The sequence below is a fragment of the Eschrichtius robustus genome, chromosome 5, assembly GCF_028021215.1.
Source record: "Eschrichtius robustus isolate mEscRob2 chromosome 5, mEscRob2.pri, whole genome shotgun sequence".
NCBI classification, from domain to species: Eukaryota; Metazoa; Chordata; class Mammalia; order Artiodactyla; family Eschrichtiidae; genus Eschrichtius; species Eschrichtius robustus.
Window position 1 is genome coordinate 129,214,177 of NC_090828.1, and position 20,210 is coordinate 129,234,386.

General features: G+C 51.3%; 1 protein-coding gene across 1 annotated transcript in view; it reads right to left on the reverse strand.

The window, feature by feature from the left end:
- Window positions 1–2,629: 2,629 nt before the first annotated feature.
- Window positions 2,630–20,210, reverse strand: part of CCDC93 (coiled-coil domain containing 93) — a 91,329-nt gene continuing 73,748 nt past the window's right edge. Inside the window, exons 20-24 of the mRNA XM_068545261.1 lie at window positions 18,812–18,894; window positions 16,729–16,766; window positions 15,082–15,166; window positions 12,221–12,334; window positions 2,630–7,753 (exon numbers count right to left, since the gene is read on the reverse strand). Of these exons, the coding sequence (XP_068401362.1) occupies window positions 7,700–7,753; window positions 12,221–12,334; window positions 15,082–15,166; window positions 16,729–16,766; window positions 18,812–18,894 (374 nt within the window). The 3' untranslated portion in view covers window positions 2,630–7,699. The remainder of the gene's footprint in view (window positions 7,754–12,220; window positions 12,335–15,081; window positions 15,167–16,728; window positions 16,767–18,811; window positions 18,895–20,210) is intronic.

The window sequence follows — 20,210 nt, forward strand, 5'->3', positions numbered from 1 at the left end:
ATCCAATTCCATAAAGTTCCAGGCCTGTAGGGTGGGTGTGGCTAACCTCATAGTTTTATTTTGTAAATTTAGTCCTGCATAAAGTATGCTCCTTTTCTCCCCTTTATCGCAGCCTCCATGTTTCTTCAGGCGTGTCTGAAGGGAATCTGGATTCTGCTCACGACTGCTGTCCTCTGTGAGCATCTCTTCCACATGTGGGTACCAGCCCCGGAAGCCATCTCTTCTGGCCCCTGACCTTCTCCCTCCACACTAAAGCTGGATGATACAGAAAAGTGTCTTTTAAACTCCAGGTCACAACTTGTCATGAAATCAATTGGTGATCATCTCAGACAGCTGTGTTCTCAGTGTCTGTACACAATCACTACAGAATCTGGGTGGCGCAGAGCGACAAGCCTTCACTCCCTGCTAAGGTGTCTGTGAGTTGCTGGGATTTCACTGATCCAGGCTGGGCTCTTCTGGGCTCAGCTTCAAGCTGCGGGTTGGTCTCCACGTATCTCTGAACCTTCTCGGGCCAGCAGGGTAAGTTCTTTTGCAGAGAGATGTGCAAGGGGACAAGCCCGGCACACAGCACATTCTCAAACCTTTGCTCCTATCAAGGCTGCTAATAACCCACAGACCAGACCGAGCCCAAAGTCAAGGGTGGGGAAGCACATTCCATCTGCCAGGGTGCCATGATAAACGTGTCCGCTCTGGGGAGTGAAGAACGCAATCCAATAATTCAATGCTTAGCATTTTCCAAAAGTTACGTAGGACAGGAAAAACAGCAGAGTGTAGTGTGGAAAGGGTAAGCACTGTCGCATAAAACCCCTTCCAGGCATGTTTCCGCTGGATTATCAGTCACTGCTTAGCCGGACTCCCCACTTCTGTCCTTGGCGCCCCCTGCAGTCCGTAGTCAGCACAGCCGCCAGAGGGGTCTCTCCTGAAATCTTCTCAAAACCCTCCAGTGGTTTCCCACGCAGGACCCCTTCCTGCTCCTCGGACTCACCTGCTGGGCCTGCTCCTACCTACACCTTGACACTTGCTACTCCCTCTGCCTGGAATTCTCTTCACACGGTATCTATCTATGTGATTCATCCCTTCACTAGTAGTGAGGTTTTGTTTATTAATATTTATTTAATGCTAAGAACGCAGATATCCTAAAGAAGGGGCCGACAATTAAAGAACCGTCTTTTTTTTTTTTTTCTAAATAGGATTTTCGTAATAAAACCACTAGTGATTCAAACCACTAAAACAGAAAAGCACACAAATCTAGAAAAATGCACAACATATTTTCTCTCTTACTGGAATTAATCTGACAACACCTAAATATTATCTTTAAGAAAGAGCAATATTAAAATTGTGCAAAGAGACAGTACCCATAGCTTTTAAACCATGAAACCAGTGCCTGGCTTGTAATCAAATGAAAGCATGTAAAACAGTCTGCAGTTTGTAGAATTCAAAGAAAATCAGGGTGACTAAAAAGTGAAAGAAAGGCAATTAGGGGGGCTTCCCTGGTGGCGCAGTGGTTAAGAATCTGCCTGCCAATGCACGGGACACGGGTTCGAGCCCTGGTCTGGGAAGATCCCACATGCTGTGGAGCAACTAGGCCCGTGAGCCACAACTACTGAGCCTGCGCGTCTGGAGCCTGTGGTCCGCAACAAGAGAGGCCGTGATAGTGAGAGGCCCGTGCACCGCGATGAAGAGTGGCCCCCACTTGCCGCAACTAGAGAAAGCCCTCGCACAGAAACGAAGACCCAACACAGCCATAAATAAATAAATAAATAAATTAATTAATTAAAAAAAAAAAAAAAAGAAAGGAGGCGGCAAGCGGTCCCCACGTTGGTTCGGAAGCTCGTCGTGCCTTCAGGGAGCCAGGCTCTTTCCAGCCTTTCACTCAGGGTGCCGCTGTCCTTTCTGACGGTCTGGAAATGGCGAAGGCTGCTCCAGCGCCCTGCTCTTCCCCAGCCACCTGCGGAACAGAAGCTCTTCTCTGCATCTCGTGTTGATCATCAGCAGGAAGGAGGTCTCCTCCGTATTGGCCATAACTGGGCTAGACACCCAATTATGTGCACGTCTGTAGACCAATTCTTGGCAAACAGAAATAGAATTCTCATGACTGTTTTAGGACAGCCGTCACGCCTCCTCTCCTGGGGCTGGACACACTGCCGCCCAGAGCTGGACAAAATTGGTTCTGCTGGCCAGGAGAGGGACCACCCACATCAGGTTTCCACAGAGGACAGGCGCAACTCCCCCGGGCCATGACTCAGCGGTCCCACCTCCATCTTTTAAAGCCCGAAAGCCAGAGGAACACGGGTTGTGCCGTGATCCTCACGAGACGGAGGCAACCGTACAGCAGCCCTGGTCTGTTCCCGGGATGCAGTCACTTCACCGTCCCCCCGACCGCGTCCCCCTCACTGCCACCCAAACCCACTCACGTAATCAGAGCAGAGCCACTCTCACAGCTTCGTCTCCCCGGAGCTGTTCCTCCGGAAGAGGAGGGCGCCCGCTTCGCTTCTCTATTTCCCCCAAGACCCAAGACAAGGAGATTAACTACTTCGGGCTCAAGGACTTTCAATTCCTAAAGAAAGCAGATGCAGTGAACAAGAATCTGATGTCATGTTTCTATTGTTTAGAATAGTAATAAACAAAGTTAAAATTTAAAAACTTTATTTTTTGAATAGATAATACATGTACATGGTACAAAATTCAAAAGGTACAAAAGGTACAGAGTGAAAAGGCCCCCCCCAGCCCTCTTCCCAGAGGCACGCAAGGCTGTCAGGTTCCCGTGGGTCCCTTCAGAGGCGCTCTATCTGCACACACACACGTACGGACAGGGACAACCACAGGCATTTTCTCCATCCCCTTCCAGTTTTTTTCTTTTTTTTTTTTTTTTTAGAAACAAACACTACTAAGCCAAGAGCCTCTTTTTCCCCACTTAACCATGCATCTTAGGGATCATTCCATGACAGTACATACAGAGTGGCTTAATATTCCATTGTATGGATTTGCCACAATTTATTTAACCATTGCCCTATGTTGGTGGTAGTTTCCAACTTTTTACTATTACAAATAATGCTGCAATGAAAATCCTTGTATATAGGAAAAATCCTTACAAGTAGCATGGCTGGCCCGAAAGATTTGTGCATTTGCACTTTTGATAGGAATTGTCTGACTACCCTCCAAGGGGATGTACTGCTCATACTTCTGTATCCAGAATGCTGTATCCCGGGGCTGCTTCCCACTTCTTGGTTTCATGTGGCTCAGTCATTTCAACCAGACCAAGTTACCTTTATGCATGGCTTACTTTGAGCCAAAACATACTCACGACCCGATCACTGACAGTAATGTGCTTCCTTTCTTCCCCCTTCCCCCCATCTACATGGGGAGAAGATACCTCTGTAAAACATAATTCCTTTGAAAGGCCTGAAACCTCTGACACCTTTCTCATCCCAACTATCAAGGTTAGAGTGTTAACAAAGACTCTGGGATCCTCTAAAGCTGCGGAATAAAATTGCCTCCTTGTTCTCAAGCTAACCATAAAATAGATGAAAGGTTCAATCTAAACTTTGCTAATACGGGGATGCATAGCTGCAATTTGGAGAAGCTGTTTTATCCAGCCAGAATTTCCTCATCCTCCACTCTAGCCAGATGCCGAGGAGACCGCGGGGAACAATACAGGCGAGGTGCCTGCATTTGCTGCTCTTACACACCAGAGGGGAGGGCAGGCAACACATGTCACAGAAGACTACGTAAGAGTCCAACAGTGACGTGTGCCATCAAGACAGCACAGGGGAGAGGGCAGTGTGTGGTCAGGGCTGCAGGCTGACACTGAGGGGTCTGTGTGAGCAGCAGGGGGTCTGTGAAGGCCCTTGCCCACGATCTGGGAGGGAGGGCAGTCCAGGCAGAGGCAAAGCAGGTGTGAGCCTGGCACTTTTGAGGAACTGACGTAAGGCTGACGCGGAGAACCCGTCGTGGTCCCCACGCTGTCAAAGAGGCTGCAGACCAGCCACTAAATCTCCCCTAATGTTTTTACACATCTATTGTGAGAACAGGGGAGACCATAACGTTATTTTTTAGTAGCATTTTCAGCCTATCACCATGTGCTGTGAGAGGGAATGCTGTGGGCTGGAGGAAAAGGACCAAGAGAGGGCCTGGGGACTCTGAAGACGCATCACACAGGCCCCCCTCCCGGCCAGTGCCCAGCCACCCGGACAGACAGCGGGCCCTCACCCTACGGGGGGTCTTCACCATCGGCTCTGCAGCAAGTCGTGCTTTCCTTGAGGCCAACGCTGGCCATGTGCGACTCATAAAGTACCTCCTTCCTCAGAGTGTGTTCTAAGCCAGGGATCCCCGACTCCCAGGGCGGTAGTGGTCCGGGGCCCGTTAGGAACAGGGCCGCATACAGGAGGTGAGCGGCGGGCGGGCGGGCAAAGCTTCTTCTGCTGCTCTGCATAGCTCCCCATCGCTCGCATCACAGCCTGAACCATCCTCCCGCCCCCTTCTGTGGAAAAACTGTCTTCCACGAAACCGGGCCCTGGTGCCAAAAAGGTTGGGGACCGCCCACTAACTGCAGCTCAGGCTCCGCCTAGTAACTGGCAGCACGTGCTGCTAAAAGGTCCACTCCCCTCTCACAATGGTCACCTGTCATCTGCAGAGAGGGCGACACAAGGCCGTGCTGAGGCGACGGAGATCAGGGTGGCACAGGTTTGCAGGCCACAGCTGAAGGCCCAAAGCACCCTCGGGCAGGGCTGCTCTGGTCACTACAGACGTGATCGGGGCTGTCAGCCTGACAGCCTGAGGCCTTCCCCATCCCCTGCGCCTGGTTTCAGGAGGCCCAGGATCTGCGGGGTTCGTCAGGGAGCGGATCCTCAGCCTGGGAAAGGCCTCCTGTCTTCTGGCCCCGCTGCCGGCCCAGTGGACGCTGGTAGGACCCGGCTCTCCACAGAACATGGGCAATGAACCCAAACCCAATTAAAACCATACCCTGCAGACTCTAAGAGAGCTCAGGCCTGACGAGCTTGGGCTGTGCCCTCCCTGTTAAAAAGGGAGACAGGCCCCTGGCTTGTAACCTCAGCGCCTCCCTCGGGTGTGATTAGCTGAGCCCAGTGAGCCAGGAGCCGGAACCCAGGCCAAGGACAGCAACAAATACGTCCCCAGACGCCTCGTGATCGTCTGGCATGTCCTGCTCACAGCAGCTCTGTTTTCCGTTTAAACCAAAGCAGCCCCGTGTACTCCCTGAGGTGCAAGTGGGATGGAGGGGAGCCCCAGCCCAGAGGCTCCCCGAGAATCCCAGGGCACCTGCCGTCAGCAAGCTCACTGCTCTGACTGAGCAGGGACAATGGACCGCTCCCCGGGGAATCCCTGTTCCTCCCGAAGCACAGGTTTCCTAAAAGTAACTTACTTTTTAGCTCCAGAAAAGCCTGTGGGCTTAGCAGAACAGCCAGCCATACTCTGTGGGCACACGGAAGGACACAATCCTGGGAGGGCCCCCTGAAGGGCTTCTGAAATGATCAGGGCCTCGCGGCATCTCCTCAGCCTCTGAGGCCTAACTGTAAAGCACGTCCTCGTTTTATGTCCTCATTACTCACAAGGGCACCGTCCGCCCTGTGGCTTATCTGTGGCAAACAGAATTCTCAAGACGGGCTTCTGTAGTTTAATTCAAAATGTGCTCAAGGAACAGAAGTTGATTTATTATCTGGCTTAGGCCTCGTAGATTAAAAAATGGGAAAAGATATCTACTGATACCTCCCTACACCAAAACCAAACCAAACGAAACTCTTTAGAAACAGCCCAAAGTAAACGCCCGTACTTTTAGAAGAATTATCGGTTGCTTTGGATTAGTCGTGCCCTACTTTCCCCGATCATCTAGAAGGAGGACCGCCACAACCTCCGATATTACCTGTTCCTCCTCCCTACCACCTGTGGATAATACACGAATAATCCAATTGCTCAAAAGTTGTTAGTTAGGGAGTGGGCCTATGAGCTTCTCAACAATATAACCAAGATGTTTCTCTGAACCCGAAACGGTTTCCAGTCAGACTGTCGTCTCCTTCCCCTGCCCTCGGAGCCCCACCTGCTCTTTGGCAGTCACTTGCTTCAACTTCATCGAGTCCTTTCAGAACCCACAAATGACCGGGCTCAGGGCACGTGAGAAGCGCACGGCCCAGGCGCAGTGCCCTTATCACTGGGCACCGGGGGCAGCCTCCTCACGGGGTGGGCCTCGCTGCCAGGACACAGAAGCCAAGGGCTGCTAATCCAGCAAGAGGCTGTTTAAGTCTGCAGGCATCAGCCCTGCTTAACGCATACATCAGGGAACTAAAAATGACCACGGTGTCCCCGTGGCTGCACTGAGAGCCCTACTTGCATGTTTCAGCTTTTACGTGTTATGGCCCAAACCTGCTGACTGGTACGTGTGCAAGGCGCGTGTGGAATGACGTGCAAGCCTCGTGCTGGGTTCACTGACCCCAAGCTGCCAGATTCCCCAGGGCTGGGGCAGGAGGAGTTCCGTCTGGATGGACTGCTCCTTCCGGAGGAGAAACTTGAGCCCTCCACCTTCCCTTCAAGGCCCTGCAAAGGCGGGTCCCAGCCCACCCTTCCAGACTGGTCTCTAAAGCCTCCTGCAGAGACTGGCCGCTCACGCCTCTCCCCACAAGCATGCCTTGCACTCTCCCCACACCCTCTTCAGTTTTAATCACAGCCATACTTTATCCAAAATGGCCTTCCCACCAATCTCTGCTATTACATTGCTGTTCCCCCTTCAGATCCAGCCCAGCCCCAGCCGGCTCCACGAGGCCCTCCAGATCTCCACCCACCTCGCTGCTGCTCTTCCTGCTGGGACGCCCTCTGGCACCTGCTCACGGCTGGTCCCTCCGCCACTTACATGCTGGCCTGGATGGCCGTGCCCGGTGGGAGAGCCCATCTCCGGGCCCAGCCCTGACCTGTGCAAGCGGAGGGCGTGTGATGTGCTCTTAGCGAGGGGGAGGCACAGGACCATCCACAGGTAGGCTGGGACTCCCAGGAGAAGAGGGCGAGGTGAGGGGTCATTCTTACTTACGTGTCCTCAAGCTGAGGCCCTTGTTTTCGATTTCTGGTGGGATGGACTTGAGCGGAGCCTGAGGGTGAAGCCAGGGCAGGTGCTGAGCTTTCTTTCTAGTTGCTACACCATCAAACCTGCTGGCTGGCACCCGAGGGGACGGGAACGAAAGGCACCACGGGCAAGTGAAAGGCCCAGGTGAGCAACACTCACCTGGGCTGGTCATTCAGCTAAAACCCTTGTTTATTAGGGAAAAAAAATCCCGGAGGTCAAGCTCTGGGGCCACTCGCCGGGAGCCTGGCAGCAGGGTCTGCGCCTCCCTGCTCTCTCCCTCAGCGCCTCCGTCTCAGCGGCTGCTCAATTCACATTACTTTATTCAGAGTCCAGACAAACACGGTACCTTCATATGTGCAATGTCACTGGAGAAATAAGAGCTGAATCGACACAGAGAACAAATACTGCCCACATTTCTTCACCGGAGGATGGGCGTTATCCGAGCCACAACGGGTGCACCATCTGATTCCATCGACAACAATGGAAGCAAACAGGAGAAAGGAAGTATCCAGGGTGTCGAGATCATCACACCTGCATCTTTGCTGCAGCGTTCAGAACCATTTCACCATCTCGTAGTTGATACACGGCATTTAGAAAAAGACATCAGTGACGTACGATGCCGTCTGGGAATTTTCAGGAGGCCTTGGCTTTCACCTTGGACAGCAGCACCTCGTTCTTGCGGCCCTCCTGGAGGGGAAGCAGAGAGAGAGAGAGCAGAGAGGTGGGGGCCGCGTCAGCACCCGCGTGAGGCTCAGATGGCCTCTCCATCCTTTCCCATCCCGCAGGGAGCCCTGCGGACCATGGCGCGGCCTCCTTGCACGCTGCCACCGGCATGGCATAGCTTCCTGGCCACACGCTGACCTTCAAGGCCCCAACGGCTACAAAGACGACTGGTTTCTGGCCTGTCAGACTGAGGATAGGAGAGGATTCGGCACTGTCGTTCCAAAAGACTTCAAGAAGCCTCTAAGATCCCAAGGGACAGAAGCAGAAAGCAGACACTTACGTGCCAATCTCGGACCCCTCCAGCGAGGAAGGGGGAAAGTCCTCGGAGACCACGGCCTAAGGAGTTATAAGAGGCAGCCCCAGTCCACACAGCAGGCAGAGCACGTAGAAAAGCTCCTACCCCGGCAAGAGTGAAGGTTAAGAATACCCTTGGCTTTACGAGAGAAACCCACAGAAGACAGAGGGAGAGAGACGCGTCAAGGGACACCTCCCCCTCAAAGTGAGCTGAAGGAAAGCCCTCACTGTGTGTGCGGAGGGGTCACTGGGGCCCTCCCCCGCGTGGGGAGTCTGGCGTCCAGGGTGCAAGGCCACCGCTGCATCGTTTTGTATCCCCTTCTTCCAAAGCTTATCACTGTGTGTCCTCCTTCCCCCTTGTTCGTGGTAGCCTTGACAGCTCAGGGTACCTCCATCTGCTAGCACACCATCTCCACCCCTTCCCCGGGCCACGTCACAAGGAGCCGAGTGAGAGGTGAACGCGGTAGGGGGAAGCGCCTGGAGGGGTCGAGCCCGAGGGTGCAGGCCCGGCAGTGTGGCTAGGCCTCCAGCTGCCATGCTTGGCTGGAGATCCACTTAGTGTGCAGGAAAAATTTTCTGTCACCCTTGGCCCCTCTGCATCCAAGACCCCTAAAGTCAATGTTTCCATCTCCCTGGGCCCGGCCAGGCGCTCCCACTTGTCTGGAGGCCCTTTGGTCTTTCTGGCTGCAAGGACCCTGGTTCACCCGGGGGTTTCTGCGTATCTTCCACTCAGAGCTGGGGAGGCTCTGGGCTGGGCGGGGGTGAAGCTGAATTGTTCTGCCAGAAGCAAGATACTCGGACATTTTTTAAGCACGTGCTTTTGGAGGGGTAGATAGTTAATTTTTCCTGGGGATGGGAAGAAAAAGAAGGTGAAGATAAGTAACATTTGTTGTGTCAGAAAAGGTGAGAAGAAAGTTTTCTTATTTAAAACGAGTTACTGAGATTTGCTTGGGCGAAAAACCTCCAGCCAAAAAAAAAGGCGGGGGGGGGGGTGGGCAGGGGTAAAGACAGAACAAGACAGGCAGAGTCATGCTATTATACTGCTACACTACTTTCTCTACTTCCGTGTGTTTTTCAAAATTTCCATAATAAAAGGATAAAACAATAAAACAATGAATAAATAACTTTTGTTACCCACCTCACCTTCTGAATAGAGCAAAAAAAAAAAACCCCCAAAAAACAAAACAAACAACTAGTAAGCGTCAAAACACTGCTGTGGCGGAGACCACCGGGGTGATTCTGCTCGTCACACCACACTGAGATGGTGCTTCAAGTTCTCAGTAAAGACATCCTTGGCTGTCACCTGGTGCGTGAGCACTGATTACATTTCATGGAATCTCCTCGGAGCCTTTCGGGATTACAGAATGATACTGTCTGTCTGTTCAAAGCAAATACAGAAAGGGCCCTTTAGGTATTTCTTTCTATAAGAAAAGGGAAAATGTCTCCTCCCTCCTGCTTCTTTCCTGCTGAAGACGGTACGGGGCTCGCTACGTGCCAGACACCCTGAGTTCCGCTCACCGGAGATTACGTGCCCAGAGCCAGCATCATAAGAATGTATGGCTGGCATTCGTCAGAGCCAGGCTAGAATCTGAATCTTGGTTTGGTGACCTTGTGACAGACTGTGCTTTGAGAAACACAATTAGTTGGTGTAATAATGCGATTCAGGTGATTCCAGAGTATGTGTTTTTTCCTGGCAGACTGGTTATTAATAAACCCTCCCAGAGCAAGCAAGTCAATGGGATTTTAGAGACAACCCGATGTTGCCAGTCAAAAAGGCCTTGATCCCAGAGGAGGCTGGATCAGGACGAGGCCATGACCCAGTGCCAGCACAGAGCCCACAGGCGTCATGGGGCTCAGTTAATGTGGAGTCAACTGAACCATAAAGGGACGACGGCGGTGGTCAAAGGCCATGTTCTGGCTAACACCGTGCTCTGCATGAAGAACCATTACTGCCCAGGACGGTGCTGGGGACCAGGATGCAGTGAGGATTCAGAACTGGGGAGCCGAAACCCAAGCAGGTCGGGCAGAGGCAAATAAAGGAGGCAGGCAGAGGGTTCTGGGAGGAGAGTCCATCCTGGGATGAAAGTCTGCCTTTTCGAACTGTGTTCCTTCCACAAATGAGATCTTACCTGACACTGCAATACATAAAAGAGCAGAATTCCTCTGCCTGGGGGAATGGGGTGGAAACTGGGGAGTAGCAAGCAAACCTCAATACCTGTGATGGCCCCAAGTTACCTCAGAGGATCTTGGAAAAAAAAATTAAGATTTGGGAATGCTAACCTGTGGTGGTGAATTTTAAATTTTTGCCAAGTAAAATGATAAAAAAAAAAAAAAAAAAAGGAATGCATACTGTCACTATCATTTTATAAGAGAGAGCAATTTTAACATCAAAAAACAAGGGGACATGCAATTTTTTAAAAAGGTGAGTCCTTTAAGTGAAATACACTTAGCTATCATATTACATTCCCCCTACCCCCTTTCTTCCAACTTGTTTGGCCAGCACCAGGTCCAGTCTGGGGTCTTCTCGGGCTCTGAGGGTCCCACCCTCAGTCTCTGACTGAGAGTAACTGTGCCGAGGAGGCGGGAACGTGGAAACCTCAATCTTAACACGTCTGAGGGAACCTTTCCTTCAGAGATCACCCCAAGCCTTCAGCCTGAGAGCCTGCAGTGCAACCATGAGCTTCTCTGCTTCACTTTCATTTGCTTTGCTTCTGACAGCTTATACTTACCCTCCTCAACTCATCTGCTTTCTGCTCCGGCTGTCAAAGGGCAGTGCTGGCGTTCACGCAACACGTGAAATGTAATTCTCCTCTGGGCCTCTTCTCTTTGCGCGTTATTTGGGAAGAGCGGGCTCTGATGGGGAGCAGCGGGTCCCTATCTGTTCCCTGTCAGCTCCAACTCCTGCCGGCCCCAGGGGCTCCCAGGCCCGGAGCACCTCGCCTGGCCACTCTGCCCAAGGCCAGGTCCTTCTCGTTGTAGAGAGGCCTTCCCTGACCACACCCTCTACATTAGTCCCCGCCAAGGCAATGGCTGGAAGTACTTCTTATTTGTTACTACTTGTTTATGAGGGTCTGCTTCGTAGCTTGCTCTCTGTCTCCCCGACCACAACGCAAGCTCCCGGACACAGGGACCCAGTCTGTTTTACGACCTGATGTATCTATCCCAGGGCCGTGGCAGGAGCTGGAAGAAATTTGTTGAAAGGACGAGAGAATCTGAAATGCCTACGGTTGTGGTTCTCAAAAGTTAAGTTACAAAAAAGGGAAGAAGTAGAGAAGAAAAAGACAAGGAAGGGAGAGGGAAGAGCCTTAAAACAGGTAAGGACCAAATTACTGGTATGGAAAGATTGTATTTTTTATTCCGCTGACCACACCCCAGGATACAACTACCTTTAGCCGCCCCCTGTATTTTCAGCAATCTCTAAATTCACTAAAACCACATGGATTTACATTAGAAAGGGGGAAAAAATTCCTGAAAATAAAGCTGATGAGACAGATCTTGGCAAGCAACAGAACGAAGTCTCCTTTCTGGAAGTTTTCTTAAGAAAAGAGCACGTTTCCTTCTGGAATGATGGAGAATAATCCTGCCCAAATGCAGGGAGAAAAGACAGGGGCAAACAAAATTCATCTACGTGTGGGTGTGACAGGTGCCAGACACAGACTAGATGCTCTCCTCTCTCGTCTGACCCAACAGGGATGAGGTCCCTCCCCACCTGCACAGCCGGCGAGTGGCAGGATCTGAACGCAAGCCTGCCGCACTCAAATTCACTCTCCTCCCATGTGGCTTCTCAAGGTCCCTCCCCAGTCTAAGACTGGGAAGAGGGAAAATGCTAGACCTGAACCCATAGCAAACACTGTTTCCAGGTGGGCTGATGATGCCATTTTACTTGTGAGTTTAATGTGGTTACCGAGTGTTAGGAAATTGAAGTGACGTTTCTTAGAATGTTCAGTTAGAGCCTCAAGATGGGCCACAGAACGACGCAATCGTGATGCACGCTTTACTGTCACATCCACTGCCAACTTGCTATCTCCCATTTCAGACCAGTGGAAAAACAAAGCAATGCTCTGGTTTGCAACGGCTCATCTGGGGGTGAACACAAATCTCGCCCAGCCTTACATGCCAGCCCAGCCCTCCTCTTACCTCCTTGAACTCTTTCACAGTCTTAAAGTACAGCCTCTGTTTTTCTAACAGTTCCAAGTACTGGTCGTTCAGCTGGTCTCTTCTCATTTTGTTCTCTTGCTTCTTCTTCTCCATCTGTTGAAACAGTTTGGGAAACGGTGATGAAAGGCATGTTCTGACCAAGGGCGGCTGGCAACGTCCAACTATTACTAACACCTTCATCAATTTCCTTCCAGTAGTTTCCTTCTGTGCATCATTTTTGAGGTTGGTTTATTTATTTGCATAATATTGCACAGAGACTCTATAATTTTTCAGCAATTCTCCTCTCACTGGGCATTAACTGTTTCATTTACAGTAAGTCCCCTACATACGAACCTTCAAGTCGTGAACTTTCAAAGATGAGAACGTGCATTTGCGCGTCCAATCACGTAAGTTAGTTCACGTGTCTGGCGTACGCGGTCATGTGTGTGCATCCTCTACAAGTGGTTGTGCTTTTGTGTACTTTACTGTACAGTACTGGATAGAGTACAGTATCTTTATTTCAAGTCCAGGATGTCCGGAAGCAAGTGTAAAAGCAGCGGTGATGTAGCTGGTACTGTGCTGTACTTTTCAAGGTACTGTACTGTAAGATTAAAAATGTTTTCTTTATTTTTTTGTGTTTGTTTTTTATGTATTTTTTGTGTGAAGAGTATTATAACCTATTACAGTACAGTACTGTATAACTGATTGTGTTAGCTGGGTACCTAGGCCAACTTTGTTGGACTTAAGAACAAATTGGACTTACGAACGTGCTCTCGGAACGGAGTTCGTTTGTAGGGGACTTACTGTAATGAGTCTTTGTGTGTGTGAATGTAAACAATTTCACAAGAAACAGGCAGGCAGTTCCCTCTTTATTCAGCAACTCTTCCGTGGACACCTAGTCTGTTACTCGCACTCACTGCTCGTCTGTTCCGTGTACACCCTGCACCTGACAGTTCCGGGGAAACCTGAGCTCTGGGGTACACACACCCCCCTGCCACCTCGACCTGAGCAGGACCCATCATGACACCCAGATACGGAGGGCTATGATTTTGCTTCTTGTAAATAAACACAACAAAAGACATCCATCCAAATGAGCACTGTTCTGCAGAGCAGACTTACTCCATTCGAGTGCCAGTCAATATTCAGACCCTACCTGGAACCCTTGTTGAGAACTGCTTTTGGAGTCAACAGAATGAATTCACTTAAAACAGGCAGTCCTTGGGTGCCTGCTACAGGCCAGGTGCTGCTGTCAGGCACCAGCAGCACAGACCCGAGAGGAGAGAGCCCTCCCTGCCCCGGGACCCGACCATCCTTCTGGTGCCCGGCCACCTTGCGGGGGCACGGGCACAAGGGCTGCCTCCTTCGCTGGCCAGCTACCGAGGTGCCTTCGCCATGAAGCCTGGGGGAGGATGGAGAGAAGGAAGGGGTCGGGCCCATTTCTTTCCCCAGGAATGCATCAGAGAGTAAACAAAGGGGAAGCCAAAGGGGAAAAACCCCAGTAACTTCCCGTTGTTCTTTACTATGAACAAGAGCATCTCCCTGAGGACAAGCATGGCGACTGGAAAGGTCCCCGCACTGAGGCTGGGTGGCTACAGGCCTGCGGTTGGCCAGGCTCTCTGCCCCCACTTCCCTCTCACCCCAGATCATCAAGAAGGGACTCCACTCCCTCTTGCAAGAGAGCCTGTCCGCCCTGGGTAAGGGTCCACGCACGGGGACAGGTGCTGCCTCAACTTTGCCCTCATTTTTGACGTTGAATAGTCTTGTCACCAGTGACATATTTTTTCTTTTTTCTTTTTTTTTTTGCTCTTTTGACATGATTTTATTGATGTCCTTAATAGCAAGGTGAATATTTTGCTACAGGGAAAGGGATATGGCGAGCTTTTGCCCGCAGCTCATCTCTGGTGAGATGGGATTACAGGCAGCTTGGATGAGTGCATTTTTAGGACAGGTCCTACAGGCAATCCTTCCTTTCATGTGTTTACACTCTGGTTGCCCTCACTGGACCACTTTGCCCCAGGACTGTGAGAGGAGATGCCCTAAGTCCCCAGAAGGTTTCACTGCCGTGCCCGAGGACCAGGTGTGTGATATGTTTTAAAAACACGACCAAAAGCAAGAGACATTGGAAGCACTAGTTAGGATTTGTCTGGCTATGGTAGTGGGAGGCTGCGGCTGCGTGTCCGGCTTCCAGACCGTCAGCAAGTCTTCTTTCCTACTGACAGAGTGGCCCCTGCAGAGCCACAGAGCGTGGAAGTCCCCACGCTGCGCCCCGTCTGGATGGTTCTCTGCAAAGCTATCTCTGGAGCACCCACACCCCTCTTCAGTTCCTCTCTTTTCTCTTCTGACTTCTGAGACTCAATATCCTCTCACTTTAGCAGAGTTCAGCAATTACTTGCACTTTTTACAGGGGGTTCCTGGAAACTAAAATGCTCTTAAGATGTAAGAAAGGAATGAATCCCTAACGGTAGAATGTCAGGAACCAAAGAGCCAGTGAGGATGTGATTCTGGGCAAGAGAGAAGGCCTGCTGGTGAAAGTCAGTTTCCTCATCTGTGAAATGGGGGGAACCCCACTCACTTAAGAGGGCTTTTAGGAGGATTAGCACAGCGCTTGGCACATGGTAGGTGTTCAGTCCACAGAGCTGTTGCTAAGAACAGCCCGTGAACGACCAGTGCAGGTAGCCCATGGAGCTGGCCTGCCCACTGCAGGGTCAGAGGCCTGGTGGGACCCCTTGCAGAGACACTGAAGATGTCTTCAGAATTGAGAGCACATTCCCAGGACAAACAGAAGAGGCCTGCTTTCCCCAGGGCCTTCTCCACCACCAGTGTGAAACCCTGGCTGCATTACAGAAAGGAAACCATCTGACCTTCATTCGATTTTGCTTAATTCCTTCTACGATCTGTTCCATCTGACGTAAAAACTGGTCCCGGGAAGCGGGGGAGGCCATGGCTCTGAAAGAAAGACCAGCAGATGTATGAGCAGCAAACAGGACTCTCAGAAAAGAGGAGGCGCCGAGGAGTCAGCCCTGTAGCCAGATGACGCCCCAAGACGCAAGCAGGCATTTGCAAGGCAGGATGGACCCCTGGGGCCCCCGAGATTCCAGGCAGCCAAAGATTCTAAACTCCGAGGAAGGCATGAAAACTAGCCTGGTCTTGTAACTGAATAGTAATCTTCTTTTCCCACTCTCCCTATAGTTTTCTTACTAATACATATTTTCTTAAATAAAATAAAACGTGACTAAAATTAACAATTTTTTTTTTTTTTTAATTTTGAATGATGGCAGGCTCTGCTTAAGAACCTTAGTTTTTAAAAATCTGCAGATTTAGAGGCACTGCTCAAGATTGAGAGACATTTTCTGAGATTTTCCTAAAACCAGGCTGGGAAACCTGGTCCTGTTTCCAGGAATAGCAGCTAAAGAAGTGATGTCCTAAAACATGCCCCTTCACCTCCAGTTCTGCAGAGGAAATGACACCAGAAGGATCAGAGCACACGGATACAAGAATGAGAATTCTTCCAAAGGACAGGCTGACAGAAAGCAGAATTCGCCACAAAAACACTCAAACCTCAGCTTCTCTCAATGATCAGGGGATAAAGACGCAGGCACCATTTTTAGAAATGTCACAAGGTTGTTAAGTCACTGACTGAATCTGAATATTAAATGGGGCTGTGAGGATTTTTGTTTGTTTTTAGTTAGAAATGAAACTTAAAGTCTAGAGCTTGTTATCCATTAAGATCTTAGTTGCTGGTCACCTGCCAGGGGACAGCAGAGACCTGTGCTGAAAGGAGAGGAAGCCTGATGGACGGAGAGCCAGCCTGGGGCTGCCCGGATGGCGGGCAGGCCAATGGCCATGCTTGAGGGCTGGTATGATTTGGGTACAGATGGGCCTTGCCATCCAACTTTTGGAGAACATATTTATACCTGAACAAAGTAGTTTAGAGTATGCACATGACTTAAAAGCCAAAATCTACCACAAGACTTGAAAAGTATTTTAAAAAATCATATAGTTTATTTCATTATTTAAATTTTATTTTATCTTATTTTATCTTTTGGCCGCGCCATGCGGCTTGTGGGATCTTAGTTCCCCGACCAGGGACTGAAGCTGGGCCCTCGGCAGTGAAAGCACAGAGTCCTAACCACTGGACCGCCAGGGAACTCCCTCGTTATCTAAATTTTAAAGCATCTCTATGTGCTCAAAAACAAATGTTATTAATCTAATCCTAGCAGGACAAAAGTAATCTATGAAGAAATCATAGTAGTTAGGCATAGTCAAATTATTTGAAAGTTCACCTTTTCCCTAAGCTATTCCTTGGTGTTTTTAAAATTCACTGTATCATTAAGTTTTTGCAAGAACTCAAGCTCTGCGTAAACCAAGGCACATCCGCACGCAGCAGCAGGGGTGAAAGCGTAAGAATCCCACCCTGGGCACTGAGCCTTGCTCGATCAGGCAGAGGTGAGCCAACAAAAGCGCAGGGCACACGAGCCACTGACGGGAGGAGGACCGAGAGCACTTACTGTGAGAAGTTCTCATGAACTGAGTTCAGCAGGCTAATCTGGGGAGGAAAGAAGAACAAAAACAACAAGCAAAGGCTGAAAGATGCCTGTGCTAACCCCAGCCACCGCAAGCTTGTCATGTGTCTCTGGAGGCTGATGCTGAGATGAACACACCTTGTTCGCACAGATGAAAGTGACATGAAAAAAAAGAGCAACGTGTTCTCACCTCCAGAGTTTCCCCGGAGCATCTAGCTTCCCACAGCCATGACCACAGGAATGATGGAACCCAAATCCCAGCTGGGAAGCCTAAGCCAACACTAGGGCCCTTAGGGCTGCACCACAGCCCTTTCGATCTCACCAAACACTGCCCTTTATTTTCAGGGCCATCAGCTTAGCAGAGGGTCAGTGGGCGCGGAGGGTGACAAAACTGCCCGTTCTACTCCTTCCCACAAAGTCTCTGCCAATGCGGCCAGCTGCCGGGCGGCCCTGGGAGCCTCCACGGGGGGGGGGGGGGGGGGGGGTGCGCCATTCAAGGCCCCTCTCCCCTAGAAATGCCATAGCCCGCACCTAGGACCCTCTGTCTGTCCTGATGATCATCCAGGGCAGGCCTCTGAGTCTGGAGTCTAGAAACCTAGGTCCTCTTTCTGGCTCTGTCACTGACTCGGCTTGTGAGCTCAGGACTGGGCATTTACTATACTTGGACTCAGGTTCACACTCTGTAAAACGGAGATGATATTCTTGGCCTTGTGACTCCACAGGCATGTTGAAAGCTAAAATATCACAGGTATAAATAGACTTGAGATAAAATGTACAGTTTATCCAAATGCAAACTTCTAACCGCATTAGTATGGCTTGGAATTAAATAGCCCCACCCCCTGCATACTCCTCGTTTTTACAAGAATGCAACAACTTTAAACACTGCTGATGAAGGAAGGTCATTGGGGTTCGAGCCTTCCTCAGAAGGGGCTGCCCGTCTTCCCTCACCAGGCGGGAAGACCCCAAGGCCAGGGCGTGCAGCAGAGCTACCCCCAGGGCTGACGTAAATCCCCCAAACACACTCGGATCATCTACTCGAACGTTTATCAGATGGCTGTTCTGTGCCCGTCACTGTGTACGGCCCTGGATACAGAGAAAACAGAACCCAACCCCTCCTCAAGGAGTGCCTCTCGGAGAAGAGACATTGATCTGGTTTGACTGACAAGAGGCAGTCAAGGACAGTACTCAGTGATGCCTCCATCTGGGTCCAGGTAAAAGACACGTCTGTAATATTGTTCTTAGTAAAGTGGTAATTAGTGCAGGTTGCAGGATGATGATAAAATAAGAATAGGTTCTGTCACCCTCAAGGGGAGGGGGAGGCAGGAGCTAACACGTATCACCACGAGCGAGGGACTTCACAGGCATTGCCTCGTTCTGTCTCCATCACTGCAGGAGTTCTCCCCGTTTTACAGGTGAGGAAGATAAGGCCGCACTAACACCCAAACCCGTGTTGAGTCCAGAGTGCCTGCTGGAGCCACCACACTGCTGCCGCTGGGAAGACAGCGCTGCGTTTTCCTAGACACAGCTGCACACCTGCCCCGATCGTCTGCCTTCCATCGAGGGCCCTGACCACCAGCGGATCTGGCCTGAGCCAGAGTCACACGGAGGGGCAGCCCCGGTCACCCCTCCCACTCCTGCTTTCGTTCTCACAATTCTTCTAGTTCACGCCTCTGTCTGCTGCTGAGGATTCAACCGCCACCTCCCCCTGTCAACTCTGACAGCCCACCCTCCCCATTTCCTTTAGCTGGTTCTTTCCTTCCTCTAAAACTCAAACTACAGTTTCACCAACTCCAGGCCCTCCTCCGTATGCACCTCTCGAGCTTCCAGGATGTCTCTTTTTATGACGTCGTCTCTCACGAGGCACCATACAGCTGCTGCCCACCCTGCGCAGTGGGAGCCCCGACGAACGCGCACTTTCTGACTCTGGACCCGGCACTGGGCACACGACAGGTGTTCCTCCCACTTCAGCCGAAGGCGTCGCGACACGAGGTCCGTGTGAACTTCCCGCGCTGACAGCACGGGTAGCTGCTCATCTGATTATGCTTCTTCTTTCTATAAAGGCTCTTACCTCTTTTTCCAAATAAACCTTTTTGTCATCCAGGGTATTATATAGAGTGAAGAACTGCTTGGTTTCTTTGTGCACTGCTGAAACTGCAAATGCAAAGAAATCAGCACATGAGTGAGAAAATGTATCAGAACGATCCTGCGTACCCTCTCCCCGCGGAGGCACCGCACGACTCAGACCTGCCGGCGCTGGCTCTCACTCGCCGTCTGTGCGGAAGCCCCACGGGCCACACAGGCCGGCGCAGGGCTGCCGCAGGCTGACGGCACGCGCGTGGCAGCCAGGACGCGGAGCCAGCGGAAGCTCCCTGTCGGCGTGCCGGGCGCGGGTCTGTCCGAAGCCCTCCCGGTGAGGGGTCCCGGGAGGAAGGCGGAGGGACGAAGCAGCACCACGCCAGCTCTTCCTGCCTGCGGGCTCCCTCCCTTCCCACGCTCCTCAGCAGCAGTAGCCACAGCCGGCTCACTTTCGTGAAGCCCGTGCTTAGGGAGAAAGAGTTAACTCAAGGCAGGAACTATTTTCTGCTGAGAAACTGCCATCGCTGACACCTGCCCCTGATCACCTGCGTCAAATGGGGGGACCGCATGAAACATCAGGGTGGCGGGGTAAGACGCGAAAGGAAGCGTGCGTCTGGACGCATGTTCTGAGTAGGGACAGTGCTCTGGCTTGAAGCAGGAAGCATGGCTGAGACGCCAACATCTCAAGGGAAGATCTGGGGTATATTCTGGAAGAAGACTTGGCGTTTTCCAAGCGGGAACTGCAGGGCACTGGCCTCCTGGGCCTGGGACCAGCTCACAGGGGTGGGGGACACAGGGACTGCAGGGGGGCCAGCTGGCCCAGACGAGGCAGGACTTAGGATTCTGAAGACTGTCCACCCAGTTATGGGGAGCTATTAAATATCAAGGCTTTTAAAGCAAGAGTGTAAAATGATCAAATTGTGTGTGAGAAAGATCCCTCAGGCAAGAGTGCAGACAAGGGGTTAGACTCTGGGCAGTGATGAGAAGGTGGCTACAGCAGAGACGACAGTGGGGGGTCTAAGTGGGCTTGACAGCGATCCCAGTGACCGAGGGGAAGGACGGGGAGGGAGGCAAATTCAGCCTTGTTTGTGCTGAGTTTGGGGTACCCGGGAGACAAGCAGGAGTGGGAGCCCAAGGAAGGGGTGATGGTCCAGGATCTGTTTACAGAGGATGTGAGTTGGGCCTTGAAGGATTTTGTCTAACAGAGTGAAGACGGGGTCCCAGGCGCAGGTTAACAGGAGTCAAGGCCTAGGATGTCAAAGTGCATGGTGTGTTCAGAGGCAGCGTGTGGACTGAGGAGGCCAGAGTGGGGACTGAGGGCAGGAAATCGGGACCTTCAGGCAGGCCACTTAGACTGGGGAGGATCCTGGGCAGGATGAGGAGAGAGGCTT